Source organism: Bactrocera dorsalis, chromosome 1 (genome assembly GCF_023373825.1).
Source record: "Bactrocera dorsalis isolate Fly_Bdor chromosome 1, ASM2337382v1, whole genome shotgun sequence".
Lineage (NCBI taxonomy): Eukaryota > Metazoa > Arthropoda > Insecta > Diptera > Tephritidae > Bactrocera > Bactrocera dorsalis.
This window is the reverse complement of record NC_064303.1, coordinates 53370159-53391107: the sequence shown is the minus strand read 5'-3', so window position 1 is coordinate 53391107 and position 20949 is coordinate 53370159. Positions and strand designations below refer to the sequence as shown.

General features: G+C 36.2%; 1 protein-coding gene across 8 annotated transcripts in view; it reads right to left on the bottom strand.

Annotated features, from left to right (window-relative positions):
• Positions 1–20949, bottom strand: part of LOC115066231 (transcription initiation factor IIB) — a 159829-nt gene that overhangs the window by 96946 nt on the left and 41934 nt on the right. The window contains exon 2 of one of the 8 annotated variants that reach the window (XM_049446053.1): positions 874–20074. The exons of the other annotated variants lie outside the window; for them this stretch is intronic. Coding sequence (XP_049302010.1) covers positions 18009–18794 — 786 coding nt within the window. The 5' untranslated portion in view covers positions 18795–20074 and the 3' untranslated portion in view covers positions 874–18008. Of the gene's footprint in view, positions 1–873; positions 20075–20949 lie in introns of those variants that run through there. 8 annotated transcript variants of the gene reach the window in all.

Below are 20949 nucleotides of genomic sequence, written 5' to 3'. Positions count from 1 at the left end.
CTTGTTAGGTAAGTAAGTGAAATATATGGTATTTTAATATGCACATACATATGTATTATTTTTATCTGTTTTTCTCTATCGCATTTGAGTTGATTGCTTATTGTTCTTGTAAAACAAAAGGGGTATTGCTGGAATACCAAGCTTATGTACTTGATTAAACTGTTTTTAATAATGCGGCAATTTGAATTACAGCCCTGAATTATTACAGTTTGGGTACTGATTTTTTATTAGGTTTTAAATAGGAAAACCCTAACTTAAAACATACATACATATTTATGTGCATATATTAAATTTAAAGTGAAATTGATACGCTCACTTTGATTTGGGGATAACATATGTATGTATGTACATGCCCCTTTTATCGCCAATTCTCCTCTCTTCTTTCCGTCCTTAAAGATGTTGTTGCTTGTGGTTTTGTTTTTTAAATTCGCGCCCGTATTGTTATTGCATTTATGTATGTATTTTTTGTTTCAGGGTTTCGCGCCCGTTTTGTGTGTTGTTTTATTATTTAGGAACTTTTACATTTCGCGCGCGATTCTCTGTGTGTGGTTTTTATTGTTTTCTATTTGGGGGTTTCGCGCCTGGTTTATGTGTTTTTTGTGTTTGTAAAGTTTTATATTTTGGTTTTGTAAGTTTCTGTCTTTGTCACCGCAGCTTTGTTTTTTTTTTGTTTTTTAGTTCCACTGCACTATTTTGTTTTATATTTTAGCATTGGTAAATATGTACATATGTTTGTATTATTCAGTATATCTATATTTTCCGCTCTTTTGATTTGGGTTTTAGTTTTCTTTTTTGTTTTTGTTCGTCACTGCACTTTATGTTACTGCACTTTGTTGCACTTTGTTTGTTTATTTTTTGTGTGTCACTGCACTATTTTTCTTCTGTACTTTTTTTTTTTTTTTGAGACACTGCACAGCTTCGTTTTTGGTCTTTGTTCACCACACAAATCTTTTTTTTTTGCTTGTTTTAATAATCCATAGTGCCTCTCACTATGGCTCGAAGGACCATGTTTATTTGGTTGCTAAACCAAGTGGGAAGCCCACCACTGTATATAAGGTTTTATGAGTCACTTAAACTTAAATAGTGAAAATGCATTCTTTTTAACTTATAAGTAAGTGTAAGTGATAATTTATTTTTGACACAAATTTTATTTACACTTAAGGAAGAACTTAATTAATTGGTCAAATGAATACGGCCGAGATCGCTGTTGAACTTGGTGATGTAGAAGGACTTGATCGGAAAAAGGTATCAAAAGTTAACCGCTGACGAAACAAAAGTCTTTCCGTAGCGCACAGGATCGGTGTTGATCGTACCGAAGTAAATTAGCGTAGGGTATTAACGCGACGCAGTATATTAGCGAGTGTGTATCGGCGATGCGTGTATGGAGAATGTGGCGAACGAAAGGTGACGTGCGGCTTGTGTCGATCGAATGTGTCCGCAATCCTTTTTTCCAGCCTTTTTGTTATTTGCGTTGATTGATGTGGAGGGGTGTTGAGTTGTGTTGAGTGGTATCAGCTGTGGTGAACTAAGCTTTCTTATTAGTGTGCGCCCGTTTTTCCGCGTAGAGTGGGTGGATACTTAACTCATTTAAACAACAAGTATAAAGTTCTTTCTAATCTATTCAATATTAATTTGTGGCTTAGTTATAGCGCTTTGGACATAGTCTAGTTCTATAGTAAGTCTTCGATTAACGGTATTTGGTGGTCGTTCCTTCTAAGGGTGCCAAGGAACATGTGAATAAAGTTTTATAATTTTATGTCTATACCTTTATAACGGTTTGCAACTCCACTCAGCTGAATTGAAGTTAAAGCAATTAAACTAATTTCATTCGAAGTTAATTGACGAGAATGTTTTTATTGTTTGTTTTTTTCCAAACGTCTACAGTTTATAACAGAAGGAAAAGTGGTCAAGCCAATTCAGCCATAAAAACTGATCGCAAACGTATTCTCTTAGAATATATATTAAACAGATCAATGCCAAGAATCAATCAAAGTCGGTGAGTAGATAGTATAGTGTTGTTATTATTGTTCAATTCAAACAAATTCTCCTCTGAATTACTCCCACAAATTACATAAAATAATAGAGGCGTGATGCAGAGAAATATCAATCCCCCCAACTTTACTTAACGGCGAAAGAGGAGAAACAAAATATACTCTTTCCCGCGTTTTTCTAAAGAAGCTGAAAGACAACTTTATATAAGTGAAACATTATTATACAAAGTACATATTGAAATACATTAAGAGGTGAACATTATCTTAAGTTACAACATCAAATAATAAGGATACAACACAAGAATCCACACAAAATTAATCAGAAATACCTCACGCTGAAGGAATAAACCCAACACACAAAACGGATCAATATATTTGAAATCAGAGCAATATGTATGTGGGGTGCGTCACCCTCTTAAATTAACAAAATTCAAAGTATTTATTTCAGTTATAACATATTTCTTCCTTCCATTTTAGTTCTTGATTCTTAGTGTTTACTTGCTGCGCGCGTCTGTTCGGTCTAGTAGCTAACTTTTAACTCAAACTTCTGTTCGCTGTTCTATGTTGCCTATTTGTCCCTTTTTGTCAGGGATGCCATATTAGATAGTGTAAAAATTGATGATACATGTCTCACAAGTATGTCACTAAACACTGATACGAAATTAAGAACAATTAACCAATATTGGAAACATACACACACTCATATATTTGCATATCCCAATCTTATATAAATTTATAACCTTCACGCTAAACGAAATATTTTTCTTTGAACGAACTCGGCCAACTTACGTCGACATACCTCGACAGTTGCTATTCGGTCAGTGAACGAGGGCAAGACGAAATATCTCCTGCCATCAAACGAACAGTCACTCCCACGTCACTGTTGACAGTTATAGATAATTTCATCTATCTTGGAACCAGCACTAACAGCGACAACAGCTTCGAAATCCAACGTAGAATAATTCTTGCTAACAAGTGCTACTTTGGATTGAGTAGGCGATTGAGAAGTAAAATCCTCTCTCGGCGAAGAAAAACCAAACTCTATAAGTCACTTATTATTCCCGTCTTGCTATATGGTGCAAAGGCTTGGACGATGACAACAACTGATGAGTCGACGTTGCGAGTTTTCGAGAGAAAAGTTCTGCGAAAGATTTATGGTCCTTTGCGCATTGGTCACGGCGAATATTGCATTCGATGGAACGATAAGCTGTACGAGATATACGACGACATTGACATAGTTCAGCGAATTAAAAGACAGCGGCTACGCTGGCTAGGTTATGTTGTCCGAATGGACGAAAGCACTCCAGCTCTGAAAGTATTCGACGCAGTACCCGCCGGGGGAAGCAGAGGTAGACCTCCACTCTGTTGGAAGGACCAGGTGGAGAAGGGCCAGGCTTCGCTTGAAATATCCAATAGGCGTCACGTAGCGAAAAGAAGAAACGACTGGCGCGATGTTGTTAACTCGGCTATAATCGCGTAAGTGGTGTCTACGCCAATAAAGAAGAAGTGGATTTGGTAGGGAAGGTTCCTGACCGTGAAGAACACAGTAAGTTCTAGTAGATATGCGCTCATTTAAGGAATACATGTCATAAATTTAATTTCGCGACATCATTATCGTATAATAATCTGGCTATGAGGTAATAGAAACTCTTTCTGGTGGTTTTGGGAGGTTTGAAATGTGTGATTAGTAATTAGAGGGTGAAGACACCACCCTGCGGGCCACTTTGTTTAGTTCTTCTAATTTAAATTATTCAACTCGATTAAATACCAATAATTGTCGGCCGCTCAGATAGTTCATGGTCTACCTTTTCAATCTTGTAGGAGTGATTGTCAAAAACTTTTCTCAAGTCCTCTCAAAGGAGGATTTCTGATATCACGATTCCGATTACTTTGACGGTCGGGGACTGACAACGAATTCTGGTATAGATCGAGTATGTGATGATAGCGGAGCTTTTTCAGAGAAGGTACTATATATGTAAAAATAATGTTGTAAGACTTATACTTTTCAAAATATTCGCGTGGTATTTCACAATGTTTGACTCAATTTTTTATCATTTGTCACTTTGTATATTCAAATATACACTTTAAACATTAAAATAAGATCACATTTCTCTTTTATTTTCGTTTTTTAAGCAAAATTAGTTAATTTAAAAGTCACTTAGCACACTCAGAGCTGATAAGGTTAGAGTGTTTACAATTATGAGAAAAACGAGCGTCCACATCCTAGACACCAAAATTGAAGGACTTTTCAACGACCAAGTTTTCTTTGTTTCTACTTTCGCGTTATTTCTTCAAGGTTTTCGGTTTTTTAAAAAAAAATTACTCTATTCTCAAGCCAAATCTCGGGATGACTGAAGTACTTTCACAAAAGAACTTAGATTGCTAAATATTGAAAGATAAATTTTTGCGAAAAAGTGGAATTTCAGAGAATTGCTCATATTTGCATAATATTGTATGGCAGCGCTCCATTTCCTCATGATACACATAACGATGTCTACCAGAAGTGTAAAAAGTAATTTTTAAAATATGATGATAAAATGTGAATTTTTTTAAATTTTTACAATTTAATTTAATGAATTTGAAATGAAAAATCCGAAATGTAGTGAAAAATCTTGTTGAAATGTTATAATTTTTGAAATTTTCAGACGGACTTCTTCTTTCCAAAGGTATCTTCAAATCACGGCGCCAAAGAAATTGGAATTTTGCCTTTCTGGTTAAGGCCACAAGTTATCTGGGCATTTATGGCGCTAAGTGCTGTGCACTTTAAGGAAGCCGTGCTTGTATTCGGCTAGACACCAATGGTGTGTGAAGCTCGGGAGCAGCAAGGCCGTAAGAGTTTGCACTAATGAGGGAAGAAGAGTTATCGGGCGGTAAGCCTCCTCTAGGTTAACAGACTTCCCAGGTTTCAGTAGTAGGACCACTCTTCCGATTTTCCATACATTGGAAATGGTAAGGGTGGTCAGTGGCCAACTGAAAACCTCGGCGAGATAATTAACTCCAGTGGTGTATTTTGACATTTTGAGCAATCGCCTGGTAACATATAGTTTGACCTTATCAGGTTACAGTATAAACCGACGTCGTGTGTCCTCGTATTTGATCGTAGTCTAAAGTTTGCTCAATCCGGAGAGATTATTACATGACTTTTTTACCATGCATTACCTGCGGGAAAAGACTCCTACAGCAGCGGACATCGAATAGCACACCCCAGTCCCATGTGTGTGCGCGCAAACCAGAACATGTCGAGAAATGACACCACACAGAGCAGGAATTGCATCTAATTGATGTCATGTTCCGACGTATTAAGGTCTGAAAAAGACGGTGCGTTGCCTTGTAGGGTGGAGGATATATCAGACTGGGAGTCAGTAGTAGCTCCTTGTTGACCGCAAGGTTATGGTAGCGTCGCATTTGGCATGGTCATAGAGCCCATTGTCGTAGTACGGCGTTGGTAGCTAGTCTCGTTCAGTCTTTTTAATCTTTATAACCTTGTTTTTTCTCCGTATTTTTAAACTTTTAAGTTGTTAAAAGTAGTTAAAAATTATTTTAAATAGTTTATTAACTAAATTTTTGTTAAGGGGCCTAAAAAACGTTTTATTTCGGGAATTAAAAAAAAAAAACTACTTATCCGATTTCTCGAAATTTCGTATTGTGTACACGTTTTTAAAATAACATTATCTAGTTACTGAACCAAGGATTTTTTCGTGTTTCATTACAATTTATTTTTTTGACCAATAAATGGCGAAAATTTGACCAAAATATGAGATTTTTTGTTCAAAGCCTGAGAAGAAAAGGAAAACCAGATTTAGATATGTACAAACAGAATGTGCTTAATTTTTTAAAAGAAGATGTGAACTCCTGAAACATAAGGTAGACCTTTTTTTTTACAGAAGTTTTAATACCGCAATGTACACAGGTCCGGAACTCAGTTTATTATTCTAAAAATATTCTCTCCGCGTATCAATAATGTATTTCACCGGTTTTTACTTTTTTTTACTTTTTACCGCCATCCTCAAATTCGGAGAATTAACACTTACTGCGACTTTGACAAGCCATTTGGAACTGAGCCTTAAACACTCAAAACGTTCCAAGTTTTACCTAAATATAATGAATTTGTATAACTAATGTATCTGTCAGTCCGTCTGTCCGTTCGTGCAAGATGTAACTTGTGCAAAAATAAAGATATTTCGATAAAACAATGTTCCTTGGTAAGAAAGTAAGATGGAGTTCGCAGATGGGCTTAATCGGGCCACTATCATGCCCACAAAACGCCATTAATCGAAAACGTATAAAAGGTTATAAATAGGCAACAAACATTGATATAATACAAAAGGTTCTAAAAAGCTTAGAACAATCACGGGTTCACCATGGTACATTCGTAATGAAAATATTCATAAAGATCTTGATATTCCTATGGTAAAGAAGGAGATAGAGGAGAGCTGAATGAGATATATTTCTAAACTTCGCGAACATCCAAACCCATTGGCTAATGCCTTGGTAAATTCTTGCAATCAAACTCCTTTTAAAAGATCTACCAGCCTACTATGGAGCAACGTCCAACTTCCAAAAAAGCTCAACCAAATTCATGAGCTTCTTTAGTTTCAGATTTGAATACTTATTGTTATGCCTTACCAAGCTGATCCAATAAATAAATAAATATTGAAAAAAATAAGTAGGCACTAAATTTAGATATAGAACTGTAATTTATCACAAGGGATCGCGTGGCCCCGCCCCCTATTTGGTTTAATGTACATATCGCTCATTTGCTGTAAGACCGGCATAAGTCAAAAAAATCGATTCGCCAGAAAACGCGTTTAAAGTTTTCAACTTACTACAACCTTACACGGTGACTCCAACCTTACACCTCTTCTCAAGCGGAGCATATAAGAGGTATTCATATGAATTTTTCACTCAACATGAAGTATGATATAACGAACAATTCTGCAGCATTAACTCAAAAATCACGTTTTTTGAATTATGCCGGTCTTGCAGCAAATGAGCGATATCTCCTATCTACTTCAGCTACAATAACCAAGTTCGCTCACCACAAATTCCTTTAACTCCTCTTTAAAAATAGATGAAATCGGAAGATAACTCCGTGCACTCCCCATATAACGGTGGTGTTAAAAACTACTAAAACAATATTTAGTCAGCCAATATGTGAGTTATATCAATGAAATTAAAGGAGCGTGCTTTAATCATAATTCAGGTATTTTTGTGTCTAAAATGTATAAAATTGGGCAAAAACTTGAACATGGGAACATATTTTAGTATTTTGTATTGCCAAAAATAGATAAAATGGAACGATACCCAACTCTCTTTATAACACATATAATGATTTTCGGTTTTTTAAACACACTTAGTGTATGAGTTATACATACAAGTAGTATATGTACAGTGGCTTATTTCGTGTTCTCTTTTATTTAAAGGAAAATGTGAAATATTTTCCATACCTAATTTTTTTTTAAATCTTAAATGTACATTCAAAGCTAAGTTATTTTACATTACGAACACATACAAAAACATGCAAAATAATTTCTTTTTAGGTATAATATACTATATATAATAAATACAAAATACAAGGTAAATCGACATCACAGCTTATTTCGTGTGCTCAACGAAACTTAAAAATACATGAATGTTTCTTAGAATTAAATGAAGTTTTTTGTAAATTAATATTTTGTGGGGTAATCTTTTTGCTTTAAAACCGATTTAGCCGGGATTGCATGGAACCAGCAAGTTTTTAAGTGTATCCTGGAGATACATATTTTCTCCCATTCCACCACTAACGCTGTTGCTAATATGATGTTTTCTAAAGTTTTTTTTGCGAAAACACTCCATAAATTCTCTATTACGTTGAGATCAGGTGATTGTGCCGGCGTTTCTACCAAATGGGGACAGTTCCATATAAGCCACATTTGCACTAATTGTGACTTGTGATTCGGGTCATTGTCTTGGTAGAATCTAAACCTGTCTCGAATGCCCAATTTTCTGTACTTTGTAGCAAATTATTTTTTAGTAAATTTAAATAAATGGTTTTATCCATATTTTGATGACATACAGCCTCAAACCATTACGTTTCCTCCACCATGTTGAACTGTGCCACGTAGATTCTTCGGTTCTAACTCCGCGTTGGGCTTACACCATACAAAAGACTTTCCATCGGAGCCAAAGAGCTTAAATTTGCTTTCGTCGGCAAAAATAACGTCTTCCCAATATGTTTCGTCTTTATTAAACACTTTTCAGCAAACTGCAACCTGGCCTTTTTGTTACGCTCACTAACAAACGGTTTGTTTCCAGCTGTCCTACCATGGAAATCAGCTTTGCGTAGAATCCTAATTATTGTTTCAGGATTGCATGACTTACCAAGCACTGTCTCAACCTCTTTTGTCAAGTCTGGAGCACTTGCAGTTGGTTCTTTTTTAATTTTTCTTATTATCCACCTTTCTTCGGCGTTTGTGAAAATTTTATTTGGGGCATTACGATATTGGAGGGTCGAAATACTTAAATCTACAATTTCAGCAATTTTTTCTGCGTTTTTGTAATGTGCAATCACATATTCGCGTTTTTCAAAAGACGTACGATGACCCCTTACGTTATATTCAAATTAAACTTCAAATGCTTGTTCTTACTTAACGGTATGCTAACGCCGACAACGGTAATAGTTTTCACACGAAATAAGCTGTGACGTCGATGTACCTTGTATTTTGTATTTGCTGTATATATTCAGCCCTATCACGCAATCCATCGTAGCAAAGCTACGAATACGAATGTCCGCTACGAATACGAACAATTTGCTATCATTGAATTCATGTGAATTCGAAACTTTTGTTGCCAGACTTAATTTTGAATTTTGACATTTCGAAATCAGCTGTGTAGAAGAAAAATTAGGATTAATAAAAGAGGAAACGTTTATATTCAAATTGATTTTACGAACAAAAAATATGTATTCGCTAACGTTTTCATTAATGTTGCTTGAGGAAGAACGTGAGAGAAGTCGGCGTGATATAAAAATTCACCGAAAATCACTGAGAGACAGGAGTAACCCTTTCGATGTGGACGAAACAATGTACAGTTCATAAATCCATAAAAATTCATTGTTAAATTTTATTAAAATTATTTTTCTAAAACAGGTTTATTAAAAACTATCGCTTAAACAAGGCGGCCTTTACATATGTCCTCGATGTTCTAGAGAGGAATGCAAGTTCTTCAAGATCGTCGTCTATATCTTTACTTCATCGATTGTCTTCAGTTTTACGGTTTTTAGCTGAAGGAGGCTATTAGCATGGCGTGGGTAAAGACTTCGATATTCCAATGGCTCAGTCAACATTTTGTTGCATCTTAAAATAAGTATTGGGATTGCTTCAGTCTCATTTGTGCCCTCAGTGGATAAACCTCGATTTAAGTGATGTTGAAAAAAGGGAAGCGAAAAAGGATTTTTTTCAGAAATATGGATTTCCAGGCGCGATTTTATGTGTAGACGGGGCACATATTAAAATCGTTGCCCCAACTAAAGATAAATTTCTCTATTATAACCGCAAAGGATACTTTAGTATCAATGCCATGATTGTAAGTTTGGTGACAAATTCGCATTTCAAACATCTTAATCAATGTTTTGCAGATATGCGACAATAAAATGAAAATACGTTATGTCAATGTTCAGTTTCCTGGCAGCAATCATGACTCTCACATATGGAAATTTATTTCTCCGTTAGCACAAACCTGTCGTACAAAAATTCCGCTAAACTTAAAAATTTTCCGTTCCGAGTGAATTCAGTGAACGCAACTCTACGAATTTCGAATTTACTTTCGGAACTGTTCGAATTGCATGATAGCAGTTTCGTAACTTTCCCGAAAAAACACTCTACGATGGACTGCGTGATAGGGCTGATTATACTTAAGAAGAAATTATTTTGAATGTTTTTGTATGTGTTCGTAATGTAGAACAACTTAGCTTTGAATGTGCATTTACGATTTTTTAAAAATAAATATGGTATGGAAAATATTTCACATTTTCTTTTAAATAAAAGAGCACACGAAATAAGCTGTGAGCCGCTGTATATTTAACTCCTTGGATTCCGATCTCCTGGTTGAAGTTTTACACCTTAAGATACTTTCGTGGCTTTGATTCTTGCAAGTTGCAAGAGTATAAAATATTCGGTTGCACCCGACCTTAGTCCTTCTTTAATTGTATTTATATCCTTTTGGTTTGTACCACGTATGATGTGAACGTCAACATACAAATGTGTTAGTAGGGAACATTTGTTGTGAACTAGCCTTAATTTTTTTCTACTTCGTTGGCATGATATCTATCAAACATATTCAACAACCTTACAGGCATTGAACATTTTGTTTTTTGAGAATGTTAAATATGTTTCCGAAAAGTGATGATTTGCATGTGGTGATCATGCTCTACCAGAAGCAACATGCAAAAGATGGTTTCAAGGGTTCTGAGATAATGTCTTTGATGTGAGAATTGAAAAACCAACGAAAGAGTTTGAAGACCCTGAACTGCAAGGAATATTGTCTTTGTGTCAGTCATTTTAAATGTTGCGCAACAAACAAGACTGTTTGGAAGCAATAAGAAATATCCAAAAGTGTGGAAAATGGAGGCAGAATGAATTGAATGAAAGACATATGGAATACCGAAAAAATACTTGTGAAATGTTGCTTAAAAAATGAGAAAGAAAATAAGTTTTGCTTCGAATTTTTTTGTAAATCCTAAGCAAAGAAAATCCGATATATTCGGTAGGAAAACAGTATTTTGTATTTGGTGGGATCAGAAGGGTGTGGTATATCATTAGCTTCTAACACCTGGTGAAACTGTAATAATAATCGCTACATACCAAAAATGGTAAATTTGAACAATACATTGATGGAAATTCGACCAGAATGGGCCAGAAGACACGGCAAAATAATTTTGTTACAAGACAATAAACCTGCACACAAAGCAAAATCGGTTAGGATAAAATGAAAAAACTTGGTTGGAAGCCGCTGCCTCATCCGCCGTATTCACCAGACTTGGCCTCTTGTGACTTTTGTTTTCATCGATGAGATATGCATTGGTTAAACAACACTTCTGCGGAGGAAAGAAATCGAAAATTGGGTGTCTGGTTGGTTTGCCTCGAAATACGAACATTTCCTATGTCATGACGTTCACAAATTGTCGAAATATGTAAAAGTAATGGAGTAATGGTCAATACTTTAAATATATGTTTTTACCTTCCCACTCAACACCTTCACCCATCTGAACATCAAGCTTTCATTATTTAATATTCTTCCAAATAGACCATGTCTAGCACGTAATGAAGAAAATATAGGAGCCGCACCTGAGAGCGTACACGAAGACTGTGGGTCGATTCGGCGCCGTCCCCACAACTTGGACTGACGTATTGAACAACTTGTAGCATTTTATGTCGATATCATAAATTGAAAACGTACAAAATAGAGCTTGTGCAAGAACTGAAACGTTCCACTTTCAAAAGAGACATTGCTTTGCTTTATGGGCTTTTGATAAGTTCCAAGAATAACCGACGTTTCGAACCAAATTTTTTTCAGCAATGGGGCCCATTTCTAACTCCATAGATATGTAAACAAGCAAAATTACCGAGCCAAGAGCTGCCATTTAAACCAGAAAAAACAACGGTTAGGTGTGGTTTGAGGGCCGGCGGAATCATCGGTCCATATTTCTCCACAAATGATGACGGTGAGAACTTAACGTTCCAAGATAACCGACTATTTGATGTCTGAAATTGAAGCTCGTTATCTCGGTGACGTTTGTTCCCGGAAAATTTGACTCAACGGTTGGACCATCTGAGACCATTTGAAATAGATAATCTTCAAAGAAAAAAAAAACGTTGTCCTGGTGGACGCTTCTGGTCGATCGCCTGCTTTAAGCGGTCCAGTTGTTCGCAGTAGATGGTGGAATTAAGCGTCTGGCCATATGGGAGCAGCTCATAGTCGATGATTCCCTTCCAATCCCACCAAACACACAGTAAAACCTTCCTGGCCATCAATCCCGACTTGGCCACTGGACCACGACTATTTTCGCTTCATATTGTCGTATGTGATCCATTTTTCGTCGCCAGTCATCATCCACTTTAAAAATGGGTCGAGTTTGTTTTGTTTCAGCAGCATATCGCAGGCGTTGATTCGGTCCAGAAGGTTTTTTTGCGTCAAATCATGCGGCACCCAAACATCAAGCTTTTTTTTGTATCCAGTCTTCTGCAGATGGCTTAAAATGGTTTGGTGACTAACTCCCATCTTCTGGGTGATGTCAAGAGATGTCACATGCCGGTCTAAGGCGATGTTTTCCATGATTTGATCGGTATTCGTAGACACAGGTCTTCCGCCGGCTGGCTTATCCATGGTGTCGTTTTCACCCGAACTGAATCGTCGAAACCATTCCTCCGAAGTTCCGAAATGATAGAGTACCATCCCCCAAAACACCATTAATCTCACAGATCTTTTCTCTAGCGGATTTGGCTTTAACGAAGGAAAACTTTAAAATAGCGTGAATTTTGGCGTTAGTGAAGCTATGCCTGAACCGTACATTTTTATGCAGGATAACGACCCCAAGCACACTGCCAGGAATGTTAAATCTTGGCTTTCGTCCGAAAACATTACGGTTTTGGATTGGCCTGCCCAGAGCCCGGACTTAAATTCATTCGAAACCTCAGGGCAGATGTCAAAAAAGGCTTGGGGAAAAAATCAATCAAAAATGCTGACGAATTATTTCAAAATGTAAAGGAAATATGTATGACAGAGCATATCAACTGAGCGATGTCAGCGTTTGGGCGGTAGCCTGCCTAGAAGTTGTAAAGTTAGGCTTGAATCAAAAGGCTTTCCGAAAATACTAACTAAAAATATTAATTCGTAATAAAATTTTAATTTTTTTAGTATTATTTTTAATATACTAACCAAAAATCTAAAGTGTCTATAATTAGTTGACCAAGTCAAAATATATATATATTAATTGATTGTCACACGTTGAATGGAAATAAATTTTTTGGTTAAATTTTCGATAAATCTATATCTTAGAAGATAATAAATATGGCAACTTAGGTTTAAAAAAAATATGTCGCTTTTAAATTATAAAATAAACCAATGTTTTAAAAGAAAACGGGGTGTCCTTAATTATGTGACCACCAGTGTGTATACGTCCACAAACATATTCCACACAGCAAATAGGCGCGTTACAAAAATTAATACCAATAAATAAAACTGGCGCGAAACTAAACCAATATACAAACATCAAATCCACACGGGAGAAAAAATAACAAGACACAACAACTTACCTGGGCATCACACCCCGAGACCTGCACACTACCAAGGAAGGAGACTAGCACCGGAAAAAAAAGGAAGAGTTGACCGTCACTAAGAGTAGGGCACTGATCGCAAAATCAAAGAAAGTAGACATACACCGCTACTTGTCCCCACAAAAACCAAGAACAAAGAAAAGAGTTTCAAAAAACACAAATCATATTACTAATATATTATTGCTGGCTTTTCCTACGGTCTTACATTTGTGTATATACGTAAAATACATTGGCATACATCCCTCATACCCCTTGTTTTTTGACCGACAAAAACAAGCAGGATTGCATATAAAAGCGTTATACATACATATGTATATGTACAAAGTGCAGTGATCTCTAAACGAGCTCACATTAGCACAAAAGACAATTACAAAAGATCCGCTTATATGTATATGTTGCAGCAAGATCGTCGTTTTGAGACATCGTAATAAGGCAGCGAGTTTCGTCCTTTTAGTTTGTTTACTTTGTTCACTTTATACACTTCAATCACTAAGTTTTAAAACACAACTGAAGAAGGAATCTTTCTGTGCTTGCCACCGAACCACACTCGGCGACAGCGTCACCACGCTGGCGCCCCGCTAAAACGGTACTTCCCAAAGCGACAACATGCAGACAACCAATCGCAGCACAATCAACGGCTGATGCAATAATAAGAACTTAGTATTCTTATGAAATTCCCTAAACTGTATACACATACACTCACAGACGCATACCAACATCCACACACTATTAGGGTGCGCCGACACGGCCATCCTGACCAATACACGACCTCGTGCAATTTTATCAAAGATGCTTTGTTACCAATTAACCAACTTATAAAGTTTATTCAATAATAACTTCTGCGTGGAAGAATACACCAAATACCCGCGTGAATCCAAGTAGTACCAAATACCCAAAACACATCTTAGAAAGTATACATAAAAAGCGTAAGCTTCGACGGAGATGGCAGCAAACTAGGTCCTCTGCTCTCAAAACTGAGCTTAACAAATGTACAGCGAAACTTAGAGCACAAATTAAAGAGTTTAAAAATTTTGCCTTCAAAACTTATCTGGCTAAACTAACAGCTGATAAATCCACCGACTATTCACTCTGGAAAGCTGCAAGAAATATTAATAAAGAAATAAAACATGTAGCACCATTAAAACTAAACGAAACTGAATGGGCCAAAAATTAATGAACAGAAAGCTGCCGTATTTGCAAATCATTTGAGAAACACATTTACGCCTAACGATGGGTATGAGATAAACTGTGAAAATAGTTGGTTGGATCCACACATCAGCATTTCTCCTGTTACTATTAAAGAAATATCTTATCGGGAACACAAGACTCAAAAAAGCACCTGGGTACGATTTAATAACTGGAGAAATATTACGCAATTTACCAAAGAATTGTATAAAAAAACTTGTAAACATTATAAACAGTGCTTTATGCTTAAGATACGTGCCATCGCTTTGGAAAGTATCTGAAGTCATAATGATACCTAAGCCGGGTAAGCCAGTACACGATGTTACATCATATAGACCAATTTCGCTGCTGCCAGCCTTATCTAAAATCTTTGAGAATGTACTCATAAATAGGCTCAAACCAATAATCGCTCAGAAACACCTAATACCAACACATCAATTTGGCTTCCGTGACCACCATTCTACAATTGACCAGGTACACCGAATCGTTAATTTCGTTGAAAATACAATCGATAAAAAGAACGTTTGTACGGCGGCCTTTTTGGACGTGTCTCAAGCTTTTGACAAAGTTTGGCATACGGGTCTACTGCTCAAATTGAAATACATGCTACCCAAACAATTTTGTGAAATGATTGCATCATGCTTAAAAGACAGATACTTCCGCATTAAACAAGAGGATGCGTATTCAAACTTGCAACCGATAGAAGCCGGTGTTCCCCAGGGAAGCGTGTTGGGGCCAATGCTTTATTTGCTTTTTACCAGTGACCTCCCATCTGATCCTAGTTATATGACAGCGATATTTGCGGATGACACAGCTTTGTTAGCATCCGGAGAGTCAACTTTAGTATCTAGTAGACGAGTGCAGACAGCAGTCAACGCAATTACTAAGTGGGCATCTAAGTGGCGCATCAAATTAAACGACACCAAATCAATTCATGTCGACTTTACCTTGAAAAAGCCGGCATATTTTCCAATTTATATAAATACGATTCCGATACCACACCATAACAGTGCTAAGTACCTAGGTATCACCTTAGATGCTAAGCTAAGCTGGAAAGAACATGTCAAAAAAAAGGAGCGAGCTTGATATGAAATTTGCAAACTTTACCACCTAATTGGCAGGAAATCCAAGCTATCAGTACAAAACAAAGTGTTATTTTATAATCAAGTCCTAAAGCCAGTTTGGGCCTACGGAGCCCAACTATGGGGTTGCTCAAGTCAAAGCTGTATTGCCAGCATTCAGCGCTTTCAAAGTAAAGTACTAAGGACTTTGGTTAATGCTCCTTGGTATATTAGATCTGCTGACCTGCACCGTGATCTAGGCGTGAATTCAGTGGTAAATGAAATCTCCAAATTAGCAAAGTCTCAAAAAAAAAAGCTCAGACAGCACGTTAATGAGGAAGCTTCCAGACTCATCGAAACTGCTGGGCGAGGAATCCGGTTGACCGACCTAGTAATACAACAGTAGCAGCAAATGTATTTCTTAACATTTAGCTTTTAAGTATCTCTCCTAATTATTTAGACCAGAATTGTTGTTAGTATTTATTTTTATATACTAGGTACAATGTAAAATAATAAATAAAAAAAAAATAATAATAAATAAAAAAAAAATAATAATAAATAAAAAAAAAATAATAATAAATAAAAAAAAATAATAATAATAATATATAAAAAAAAAAAATAATAAATAAAAAAAAATAAAAAAAATAATAATAACTTCTAATTTTCCATCTAAAAACTTATAATTTCCATTACAACTTACTATACATTTACATTTCCATTTTTTTTTTTACTAATATAAATTGTTTTCTTTGACACAGCTCATTTTTACATTCTCGTTAACCATTCAGGTTTAACATTTTGTTATCTAATGCGCCACACGCCATGATCAAAACAATCGTTTTGCACTTGTGCTTACATTGTAATTACAGATTTCATTATTAGCCCTTAAGGCACCTGTACTGTCTCTATCAACAGTTTCTTTTTACATGCTTTCATTACTGTCTCTTTCAACAGTGTATTTTTCAACTATTTCATTACTCAAACCCTTATCACAACTTTCAAAGTCAACTGGTATTTGCTCATTTGGCATTTTCCTTATGTCTTCATGAGCATATTTATATTTTCTATTATTTGTCAAAGACCTGAGCATACATATATCTATTCCCCTCTAACAATTCAGTTATTTGGAACGGCCCTTTAAACTTGGGACTTAATTTTGTTTGATGCCTCGCTAATTGAACTTCTCCTAATGCATCTTGCCAAGATCGATTGCTAGTTTCAACGGCAGTTAATAAGTTCTTTAAGGTGCTCATAACGCGTTCAACTTGTCCGTTTGCTCTACTTGCACCTGTCGCAATCAAATGCAAATTAATTTTTTGTTGTGAACAAAACTCACTAAATCTAGTGCTGGCGAAACATCTGCCCTGATCCGCTATCATGCGATCCGGTACTCCAAACAGAGAAATAGCAGACGTGACAGCATTTATGCAATTTTCAGCATCAATTTTAAGCGTGTGGGTTAAATAAACAAATTTGGTAAAGGCGTTCACTTGAACAATGATATACTCCTTCTGATCAGACTTGCCACTCAGCTTTCCAGTTATATCGATGTGAATGGTGTGCCAAGGTGTATTTACTTTTGGTATTGGATGAAGACTTACTTGAACTTTACCCGAAGAAGACTTTGACATTTTACACGTAATGCAGTTCTCAACAAACTTTCGAATATACTTGGACATGTTATCAAACCAGTAATAGTCGTAGGCCTTATCTAAGGTCTTCTCCCATCCCAAATGCATGATGGACTCATGGATCTGATTTATTACGGACCATCTAAATGGTCGAGGAACAATTGGTAAAGATCGAGTTCTACCATTTCGCTGAATTTTTCGATTAGCAATATCCTCAGCAGGAGAATTTTCTTTTACTTTATTTACAATATTAACTATTTCAGAATCTTGACGCTGTTCGGCCAAAAGCCAATTGTCAGATATTTCTGCCAAATTAAGTCGTTTTTCTGGAATTTTGCAAGTCAACTCTGCTGAAGGCAGATTTCTTGAAAAGAAGTCAACATGAGACATTCGTTTACCTTCTTTATATTATATGTCAAATGTAAAAGACTGTAAATACGCCCACCATCTTTGTACCCTGGGACATAGATCCTGTTTAGTTCTTGGTGCTTTAAGTGAGTTACAACCAGTGAAGACAACAAAATTTCTACCTAATAAATAATGGCGAAAATGTTTTATAGACAAAACAACAGCAAGAGTTTCCAACTCATAAGAATGATACCATGATTCAGCAGGAAAAGCAGCTTTACTAAAATATTCAATGACATGCGACTTGTTGTTGATTTTGTGTAACAAAATGGCATCGTATCCCCGAGAACTTGCATCGGTATGCAACTCAATAGAGTGGTTCGGATCAAAAATTACTAAGACTGGTTTTTGCATAAGGATAGAAATAACTTTTTGTCTAATTTCTTCATCATTCATTTCAAAATCATTCTCTTCCGAGGTTTAAAGATATAACGGTTTCATAAAACAGGAGAATCCTTTCATAATTTGCCTGAAATAAGACGCCAATCCAATAAATTGACGTAAAGCAGAGACTGACTGAGGAGGTGGCAAAGTAGTTAACGCTGTAACTTTACGCGAATTCGAGCGGATTTCACCTGCACTCACTTTATATCCTAGATATTGAACTGTTGACTTGAGAAAAGAACATTTTTCTATATGGAATGAGAATCCAGCATTCGTGAGACACTCAAGAGTGATTTGTAACCTTTCCAAAGCCTCACTTTTTGTTGCAGCAGCCACCATTACATCATCCATATAAACGACAACAAACGTATTTGCAAGATCTCCAAGTGTCTGCATAACTGTGCGTTGAAATATTGAAGGGGCATTCTTGAGTCCAAAAGGCATTGCCAAAAAATCATATTGCCCATCTGGAGTGACAAATGCTGTACACTCTACCGACTCTTCGTGCATGGGAATTTGATAATACCCACTTGCCATATCTAAACATGTAAAATATTTCGCTCCATAAAGTCTGGCTATCTGGTCTGATATAAGGGGCAAGGGATATCTATCTGCGACTGTATTAGAATTTAACTCACGGTAATCAACACACAAACGATGAGTGCCGTTAGCGGGACTAGCGTAAGGTGAGCAACTTGGCCTTATAATTTTACATTGCAATAATTCATTAATCTTGTCTCGTACTAATTCTCTTTCATTTGGGCTAAGCCTATATGGTCTTCTTTGAACAGTTTTTCGTGGGTCTACTAATTTAATTTTCATTTCACCGGAATAACTCTACTCGAAGGAATTCCCTTAATAAAAGATTTTGAATATTTTCCCAATAAATTTTGTAATTTATCTCTATCTTCCCCAACAAGATCAGTATTTAATTCACAAAATTTCTCATCATTTTAACAAAAGTTTAAAGTTTTTGATCTAATAATTTCGAATTTACCTGGTGATATTATAACATTAAATCCAGGGGACAATACTTCTCGACCAATAATAATATAATTTTTCAAATATTCATTGTCCACAACATGAAACAAAACTTCAATATAGCGTTGACTAATTTTTACGTTGCTAAGTATCTGTAATGTGCTACATATGCCGGCACCACCAATACCCTTTAACATCACAACATTGTTAATTCTCTTACCAACTAATTTGATACACATATTTTGTTTAATTAATGAACATTCCGCTCCAGAGTCGAATGTTGTTATAAACGTCTGACCATGATGAATCATCTCTCCTTTGGGCTCAAGGTCTGCGTTAAATTTTGGTAGTGTAATTGTTTTTTTATTCGTTGTTTCGGGTGTCGATGATTGAACGGCCTTGATAAGTTCAATCAAATTTTTGTTTTGCATCTCCATTACAACTCGCCATGGCCCATCTAATTCGTTAGGTAGCGAGCCAGAGCCCACTTCTGATGTTGCAGCCAGATCGTCGTTTTGAGACATCGTAATAACGCAGCGAGTTTCGGCTTTTCAGTTTGTTTACTTTTAGTTATTTACCGACCCAATTTATTGGGGAATACAACACACTCGCGCGAGTGTTTAAAATGGAAAAAAGTTATTTATTTAGCAGGCACAATTTATTTAAAGACATCGTTTGTTTAAAGAATGCTTTGCGAAAATATATGTATGTACATATATAGGTAGAAGAGTTGATGATGAAGAACGATGACGATCGAAAAGAAGTGGGAATTCCGCGGCGCAGTATAGAAGCGAAAGTGTGAAAGTTGTGGCTGGGCGGCTTGTGTAGAACGAATTGATGACCGAATTGTATCTGCCTTCTCCTTGTCCATCCTTATTGATGAGTGAGTGTATAGGTATGGTGAGTTGTTTTGATGTCATCAGCTGTGGTGAATCAAGCTGTCTTGTTAGAGTGCGCCAGTTTTCCCGAGGAGCTTGGGTGGATGCTTAACTCATTTAAACATCCTAGGCCCCCTAGGCGAATATTTTGCCTAGTATTGCGTATGTACATATATACTCTTGCATGTATTTCGGCATACTGCTGATAGAATTGCCGGGGGCGCAGAATACATGCTGTCCATTCTGAAAATGCCTTAAGTTTTTAACATAATATTTGCTATTTATTTATTTTACTCGTAGATGTGTATGGCGAGGAACTAGGAACTATATTTTGCGGCCTCATCCGACTTATAGTAAAACAGTGTATGCGTTGTTTGCTGTTATTAATTTTCTTTGCGGTTATTTACAATTTCTTATTTTATTGATTTGGTATATTGGTTATGTATTCTTTGCCTTTTCTGAAATGGTTTTCATTTTTTTATTGTTATGAAATATAGCGACGCCACGTCTGACTCAGATATGGCGAGGGTGCGTGCTCTTTAGCCTTGAGTTTTGAGCTGTGGAATTAGAGGGTTCTTGCGAGAGAGTGGCCGGTTATTGCGAACGGCTTCATTAGAATAATAATTTTTTAAGTGGTATGTTCAAGTTGTACAACAGATTCTCACCAACTACCCTTATGAGAAACGCTAATGTAGGTGTGATAAGAGCTACCTTTGCTTTTGTTAAGTCTAGGTGCGTCACAGTATTGCATTGGGAGTATGGTGATCCCTTAATTTGCTTTTGAGATTTTACTTTTTTGAAAATTTAAGCCTCTGTGGGGCAATATTGTATGAAAAGTGTCAATTTTGGGTTTTTTTTTTTTGTTTTTTTTTTTTTTTACCTTTTGAGACACTTTTTTTTATATGTTTAAGTGTATTTGTACCGCGCCACATAGTTTGACATTTTTTAAGCAGGATTTTTGTATCATTATTGGCGAAAGCCATCCTGCGGGGTCGAAAAGTTACGAACATATATTTTTGTTTTTATATGAAGTTGTCAGGAGGAATCTGACTTTGTTTTTTCTACCATTATGTGGGGTATTGCAAAATTGTGGTTCTAGTGGTAGTCGTACAACGTAC